This window comes from Anneissia japonica, unplaced genomic scaffold, assembly GCF_011630105.1.
Source record: "Anneissia japonica isolate Jap-2015-1 unplaced genomic scaffold, ASM1163010v1 scaffold287936_len456577_cov159, whole genome shotgun sequence".
Taxonomy (NCBI): domain Eukaryota; kingdom Metazoa; phylum Echinodermata; class Crinoidea; order Comatulida; family Comatulidae; genus Anneissia; species Anneissia japonica.
Window position 1 is genome coordinate 160,547 of NW_022718077.1, and position 8,605 is coordinate 169,151.

At 32.6% G+C, this 8,605-nt stretch overlaps 1 protein-coding gene and 1 non-coding gene across 2 annotated transcripts in view; both read left to right on the forward strand.

Annotated features, from left to right (window-relative positions):
- Positions 1 to 1,087: 1,087 nt before the first annotated feature.
- Positions 1,088 to 8,605, forward strand: part of LOC117110424 (sodium- and chloride-dependent glycine transporter 1-like) — an 18,771-nt gene continuing 11,253 nt past the window's right edge. Inside the window, exons 1-4 of the mRNA XM_033253124.1 lie at positions 1,088 to 1,157; positions 2,116 to 2,335; positions 3,569 to 3,701; positions 6,220 to 6,354. Of these exons, the coding sequence (XP_033109015.1) occupies positions 1,088 to 1,157; positions 2,116 to 2,335; positions 3,569 to 3,701; positions 6,220 to 6,354 (558 nt within the window). The remainder of the gene's footprint in view (positions 1,158 to 2,115; positions 2,336 to 3,568; positions 3,702 to 6,219; positions 6,355 to 8,605) is intronic.
- Positions 2,977 to 3,140, forward strand: LOC117110447. The gene has a single exon (XR_004445693.1). It is a non-coding gene; the product is annotated as a U1 spliceosomal RNA (small nuclear RNA).

Consider the following 8,605-nt stretch of genomic DNA (forward strand, 5'->3'; position numbering starts at 1 on the left):
CTACTACTACTACAACTACTACTACTAATAATAATAATAATAATAATAATAATAATAATAATGATAATAATATAATAATAATAATAATAATAATAATAATAATAATAATAATAATAATAATAAACAGTACCATTTTTTTTAAATAGCGTATACGTTTTATGAAAATATCTCAATGCCCTTTAAAAGCTGATGAAATATTATGATGGTAAAAAGTGTTTCTAATTCTAAAAGTAAAGTAAATAAAATTGATGAGCTTTAGTTTAGATTTAAATTGACTGATGATTGCGTATAATATCACTTTATTTAAGCCAAGTAAAAAAAAATAGTTTCTCGTCCTAATATTTTGGAAAAAGGAGAATGAGAGTACTCATTTATTTATTTTTTTTTAAACTATGAAACGAGATGACAAATCCAAGATGGTCGATGGGAAACAGCAACTACTTTCTCACGTTTACCAAGTAAACACATTGAAAGCAAATAAAAGAAGCACAGACATGATTCATATCATATGAATCCCCAATCACGAACGATCGAGAGAGGAATTATTCCTGGTGTGAGTTAGCTAGATTTTCGTAGATTTTGTAAAATAAAGGAAATACTTGTTGTGTATATATATAATATATATAATATTCAAAATTCATAATAAAATAGGATCTATATATTGAAAAAAAACCAATTAAAATATTTAAACATCAAAAAAATACAAAAAAAATCGAAATAACAATAAAAAATTACAACCAATAATTTGAGCAATTGGAAAAATAAAGGGAGGGAAAAATCTCACCTTGTTATGTTATGTTATGTTTTGTATTCCAGGGGGTGGGGCGATTGCTTGCTGCGACATCATCTTACCAAATGGAGATGTGAAAATAGATATTTTATACCTCCATGATCATTCTTATACCAAGACAGTAATACTCTTAAACAAGACAATAAGAGTACATAAGGGCAAACAATTATTAATAACAGTAGGAAAAATGCGACAACCTAATATTTTATTACTTCATAGGCCAATTAATTTGTGTTCCTGTGGCGATTTAAAGTTAGTAGCGTAATGATGGTATATTTCATAATTACAATTTGAAGAATGGCTCGCGACACGACGATGAGAGCGTCGTTTATCACGTTTAGTCCTTGGGGCAAAGTACTTTACCAAAGTTTGCTCGCCCCCGGATTCGTGTAAATAGGTACCTAGAAAGATGTTGTGACATTGAATGTTGTTGGTATGCGTGCGAATAAAAATTATGAAAGTATAAAAAAATTGCAATCCGACTCTTATCCCGCAGAGTAGAACATGTTGCACATTGTGTTGGTTTGTCAGTATGGATCCGGCGTATTGTCTCTTTTATACCCTCGTTTTGCGTGACTCTTAAATTAAATTCAAAGAACAATTTGGGTGCCTCCCATTAGAATCATCTAAACGGAGACCTCGAATAAAAATGATGTACAAACAGCATAATTAGAAGGTAATAGAACCACAAAACATCTAAATGAAAACCAAAACTTTGTGTCTGCAAAGTACAATAATTTATTTTAAAACTTGTTAACAAGTGATTTTTTTTTTGGTTCTTGTTTGGGTGACTGAATATTTCTGATCTTTAGCTTTTTGTTGATTTCAAGTTATTGAAGATACCATGTACCAGAGATTCATGAGTCCGCATTAAGTATAAATACGAAATGTTATTGAGAGAGTCCTTACAAGTCCTAACATTTAGTAGTTGTGCCTATAGCATCACTTTTGTGACACCGACCTAAGTGATCGGAATAAGTCCCAAGAAAAGGGGTTCTGAAAGGCAACTGATTTAAAATAACAGCTTGAGTGCCGGGTAAGGGATGGATGCGAAGCGCAGCCTTGTTTTCATGGAAAATAGTGAAATCGTATTATAAGCGCCACACACTAAAGCTTCCAGTAAAGGGTCTAAGCGCCACGCGTCACGTATTTGACTCACACAGACCCGACGCAACAACAAATCGCGTCGGGCTGCGTCGGCCGACGCTGTCTGAGTTGGCCTTTAGTCTTCGAGTTTTATTTATTTATTTATTTTTTTAGGAATAACGCGGCGTTGTTGGTTATGTCATTGATGTTTATTATTTGAGTTTCCTATCTTCTTTTAGGCATAGGCTACGGGATGTTGGTGATGTCTATGTTTTGCTGCATCTACTATAACGTAATCATCGCATATACACTGCACTACCTCTATTTTTCCTTTACGCGTGTTCTCCCGTGGGCGGATTGCACGCACTATTGGAATACAGATGATTGCATGAATTCTAAAGGTACCAATAGTACTAATTTCACATCGGGACACAGTCGGCCTAGCCAGGAATATTTTGAGTGAGTATTTCTATATTATATCTTTTATATATTAACTTTAAAATTATAATATTGTATTTTCGTTACTAATTAGTAAAGTCGTAAATATTTGTTTAATGTTTTAAAGCCTATATTGTTCATTGTTAATGCAGTGAAACATTATGTTAACATTATTATTGTTATTGTCAATATCAGTCAATTTCTTCTTTATTGTAACTTTGAAGGTCGAAATTTACATACATACATAGACATATATATATATATATATAATAAATATATATGACCTACTATATTATATTTAATTTCCATGTTGTAAAAACGACATGGAATTTGTAAAGTCTCTCAAACTTTCCGTCATGGCTTTATCCTGAGGGCTTTTGTTTTCTCCGGAAGTGATTATTCCTTTGTACCCGCTATAAAAGAAATGAATATTCATAAACCAAATATAGCCTATTTGAAATACTTTTGAAATCATTAAATATTTCAATTCAATTCTGAATTTCATTGATATTTACAGTGTTTTTGAAATAGTTAAATAATACTATAATATTTTTTTTAATGAAGTTATATAGTTATTATGACAATTAAAAGGACTAATAATGACATTTAGATTTTACATTCAATGTATTTGTATATATAGTCATACCCTTCGGGATTGAAGCATACTTACCTGGCACAGGAGAGACTTTGATCAAGAAGGAAGTCCTCCCAAGGCGAGGCCACGGCATTGCACTTAGCTGTGGTTGACCCTTGCGATTCCCCCAAATGTGGGGAACTCGGGTGTAAAATTTATGGTAGCGGGGGACTGCGTTCGCGCTAACCCCCAAATAATTAAATTAAAAAAAAAAAAATAGAAAGTAACACACGAACTAGTTCTGTTGTATTACATGCTTCCAAATCTAAAATGTAGGAAAAATGCATACTGTACAGTATAATTAATGTTAATACTCTTGTTATAAAATTTTGAGGAAGAGAGTGAGAGCTCTCGAAATATTGGTGAAATAAATTATCGTCTCCTGTATTTGCTTTTTATACAATTACTTTTGATATATATATATATAGATATATATATATATACAATATATATATATATATATAATTTATATCCAATTAAAGACCACTTCTGGGACCGGAGTTTTCATGGTCTTTAGCATTTTTGGCCACTAATTAGAATAATAATAACTATTACATTTATTTATTGTTATTCGCATTGTTGTTGTCGTCGTCCTTATTATTTTATTTTTCTATGTTCAGTAATCGTGTGCTAGGGATAAGCGATGGTATAGACGAATTAGGTGAGGTGCGCTGGGAGTTGGCCATCTGCCTTATTCTCGCCTGGACAATGGTTTTTCTCTGCCTGGCAAAGGGAATTAAAACATCGGGAAAGGTAAGAGGTTCTTTACATTATTTATGTGTCTTTAGACTTTAAAAAAAAAATAAGGACTAGTAAATGTTTTGCCCAGGGTCAGTGTTCTTATTTCGTCGCTCACATCACGAACTAACACAATCGAAGTAGATTGTGTTAGTTCGTGAAATCACAGTAGCGTGTCAAAACGAGCGCGTATTGGTTGTCAAGCAATTTTGTATTCTTTACCACACAAAAAGTTCTTAACGACAACAGCGCGTATTTTGACGTGCTTTTTTTTTATTTCAATAACACAATTGAATTTAATTGTGTTAGTTCGTGATGTGAGCGACGATTTGTAGTCGATTTCAGGCTCAATGTTCTTATATTGCTTTTATTGTTACACACTTCAAACATACAAAAGAATTATTATACAACAGTATATTACTGTTCTGTGTTGTAGATGGTATTACATAGTAACACATACTGCAAATATGTTTCTGATAAGATTAGTTGGTTTTCTATTTCTTGGAAAAAAAAATCCTCATTTGACATTTTATCTCAGCCTTAATTAGTTCTTATTTTGTCCTTTATTTTTAAGCGATTTCAGCCTCAGTGCTCTTATAAAATATTTTCTTATAAAGAAAAAGTGTATTTGTTTAGTCGTCCGTTGTGCAATAGGAATCAATGCGGCAGTTGGTAATTATATTGCCTGGCTATTGAGAGCAGTGTGTGATTTATCGTCTTATTAGTAATGTTTACGTTACATACCGTAATACAGCGTTATAGCAGCTTAAGTATTTATAAAGTGGGTCAAAACCTCAATACTTAAGGTACAGCCTACCGCCCATATCAAAGGAGAAAAACAGTATTGGCGTTAAAGGGGTTGAATAAAAAGAAAATCAGGAGGTAGAGACAAGAGCGAAGTCGGCGTAAGGCACACGTCACCTTATTCTGACTGACCTGCAAGTGAAAATTGTGCTTGCATAGCCACAGATGTGGACAAAACGTAAATATTTATATAGTATAATGAAATTCACGGCAGTAACTCGACACTGGGAATCATAATTCTACTGGTCAGTCCTACGTGCCGTGTCCATAGTTATAGTGGCACTTGGACATCCATACTTGACCGGGACGAAATTGACCGATAAAATATTTTATGCGTTTTGGTGTCGACGATCGAATGTACGGGGCGCCGTTTGGGACATTGCTATTATGTGGTACATAATTATTTTTGTAACAACAGAATGCCTATTGAAAGACATAATTAGCAGTGTCCCAAACGGCGCCCCGTAGAATGAGAGTGCGATGTGTTGTTTGACGTGTTATATTGTTAGTTGAAACATGCCGATTAGCTTACATAATTTAATATCGGCTTGTATTTCCAGTCGGTTTACGTCTTGTTTTTAATTTAAAATAAAAATTAATAAACCGTTGATTGAATAAATTGATGAATAAATTGAAAAATCAATGGATAAATGAATTGTTGAATGGATAAATTCATAAACGAATGAATTGTTCAATGAATGGAGAACTGAAATAATAGTTGATTGTGAATTGATGAACGAATGAATTATGAATGAATGATTGAATAAATAAATGAATGATGAATGAATAAATATATAAACGTACAAAAAAAATGAATAAATAAACAAATGAATGAATGAAATAATGCATGAATGAATGAACGAATAAATGAATGATGAATGAATAAATAAGTGAATGAATGAATAAACAAATAAATGAATAAATACATAAATGAACATAAATTAATGAATAAGTGAATTAATTAATACATGAGTGAATCAATGAATTAAAAAATAAATGAATCAATGAATTTAAAAAATGAAGGAATAAAATAAAGAAATTAATGAACAAGTGAATTATAAAATGAATGAACAAATGAATTAAAAAAATGAATGAATAAATGAATGAATGATTGAATTAATTAAAAAATGAATGAATAAATAAATAAATGAACAAATGAATAAATAATTGAACGAACAAATGAATGATGAACAAACAAATGAATAAATGAATGAATAAATGAAAGAAATTAATGAAGATTGATTGATTAATTGATTGACTGATTGATAGATAGATAGACTGACTGACCGAATGAATGAACGAGCAAATGAATAAATGAATGAATGAACGAAAACAAGAATGATGAATGAATAAATAAACGAACAAATGAATGAACGAACGAACGAACGAACAAATGAATGAATGAACGAACAAACAAATGAATGAATGAACGAACAAATGAATGAATGAACAAATGAATGAATGAACAAATGATTGATGAATTAATGAATTAAAGAATGAATGAATGAATGTATGGATGAATGAACGAATAAATGAATGATGAATGAATAAATGAACGAGCAAATGAATGATGAATGAATGAATGAACGAACGAATGAATAAATGAATGAACGAACAAATGAATGAATGAACAAATGAATGATGTATGAATGAGCGAGCGAATGAATAATTAAATGTAAAGAATGTTATAATTTAGTTGTTTTTGTTTGTTTCGTTTTTTTAACAACAGGTGGTTTACCTGACAGCGACGTTTCCATACGTCGTATTGCTGTCTCTTTTCATTCGAGGGTTGACTTTGCCAGGTGCGATTGATGGAATAGCGTTCTACATTGAGCCAGATTGGTCCAAACTTGCCACATCAAAGGTGAATTTATAGTTTACACAGGCTATGCTAATTTGAGATCACGTTAAAGTCCACTTGCTGGGCCTACACAGGGGTATCAGAGTGTAGGTGTTCCTTGATGGTTAGATTTGACTGAGATAATATTAGTCCTAGCAAAAAAATCAGAGCCCTTTAAACTTGACAAAATCGTCCTAGGCCTACATGTCGGTTTTCCCAAATCAGTGCTAAACACGTCAGTCAATGCCATCAATTCCTTGGTGTTTTCAACTTAAGTAGGCCTACATGTGTGCGCTTGACGACTGAGGCATAAACTAATAATAATAATTATAATAATAATAATTTATTAAATCTAAATTGTTGTCCTCTTTTTTTTAAACACTTTTCGTCCATTGTATTTAAGCTGTCGAATCTCAGAAGTATATTAATAATTGAAGACTTATAGCCGTGTGTCGGGGGATCTTCAAACTGCATTTTACCAGTTTACTTGGCAACGTTGCCATCAGAAAACCAGTAATCATATAAATAGTAATGTCAAATGCATACCTTACGGCATGGGGCCAAGTTTAGCATATAGAAAACATTTGTTAATTAGATTTAACCAATGAGCGTGGTTTGACAGTATAAATTAAATACAATCGTCAACTTAGATAAAATGAATTTTTTTCCGGAGTGTCAACCAACGTGTTATTAATAGCTAATATGTGAGGTCCCTCACCTTAGTAATAAATAAACAAGAGAGGTATGGCTTAGCGGAAAATCCATTTTGGTATGTAAAAAAGTGCTAAAAATAACACATATTTTTAATTAGCGCACAAAAAAAAAATACATATTGTGTTTCTTGTTTTAACTTTCTCAATAGGAAAATTCAGTGTCCGAACCAATAAAGAGAAAGCTGTCTGTCAAACACCCTCCTCCCGCCCCCTCCCAAACCGGGGCTTCCATCCGGATATATGTATAATATCTTAGCTATGCCACCACTAGCTAAAAAAAGAATTTAATTTTCCCAGTAACACTCAGTTGTAGTGAACTTTGGGCAAAGGTTTTGTCAATAGCTTCCGACCTTTTTATCTCCAGCACTACTTTAATAACAGCTAGGTCTAATCACACCTCTTTACCGGACCATCTTAAAGGGCTGCAAGATTAAGGAGATGAAATGAACCAATTGGTGTTTTATCTTTCTTGGCGTTCCATCAAAACTGTCAGGTATTTGTTTTGAAAGCTAAGTAGCTACCAAGTAGACTATCCCCCCCTTCGGTTATCAACGAACGTAAACGAAATTTACCCCACCACGTGCCAAGCGCGACAGAAAATTGGAAGTCCTCGGTACGGCAAACGGCGCCTCGTACTTATGTGGACATGTCAACGCTTTAACTCATTGTTTTCTATTATATTTCCAAAAAGAAAAATATTTGTCTTGCATATACAGGTCTCCTCCAATTAAAGACCACATTTGGGACCGGGATTTCCATGGTCTTTAGCAGCTTTGGACTCTAATTAGAATGATAAAGATAAAAGACATTTGTTAATTTGGGACTACAGAAAAGCGGTCTTTAATTGAAGATGGTCTTTCATTGGAGGAGTCTGATGAATACCCTTTGGAAAACAAATAGTGAGACAGGCTTAATTGCAAGCAATGCGATTTAATATGTTAATTTTGGCGTACGGGAGAAAAAAAAATAAAACTAAAAAAAAAAAAAAATTTTCTGCGCCCGCCCCTCCAATACAATTTTCAGCGTTAAAGGGCAAACAAAACACTATTTAGGCCTTATGCCTTTTTATGCACAAAATTAGTTTTTGAAAAATGGGCCCAGGTTTCTCATATTTTGCGTAAAATAGGTCAACTTTTTTAAAAATGGGTCCAGATTTTTCATGTTTTTGCGTAAAATGTGTCAACTTTCAAGAAAATGGGTCTACATTATTACTACAGTAAAGTCGCTCCACCCTGATGTCCAGCACTGTTAAAATCGTGGCAACGGCATTGCGTGCATGTCTCACAAACGTGCGTAAAGGTAGTCTTTTTGTGTGACCTTCTATAGCAACAATATCCAAGCGTCTTACTTAAATATGGTATACAAATTAAGGAATTTAAATACGGAATTGAATTTTTCTTTTTTTATTTGCTCATGACAGCCATTACATCTATTGTTTTCTCTTTTGTGGCGAACCACCACTTTTATTCATTCATTTATCAACCAAAAGCTCAGATAAAATATAAAAAAACCTGTCGATTTTTTCTTGAAATTTGTGCCATCATTTATATATATATATATAT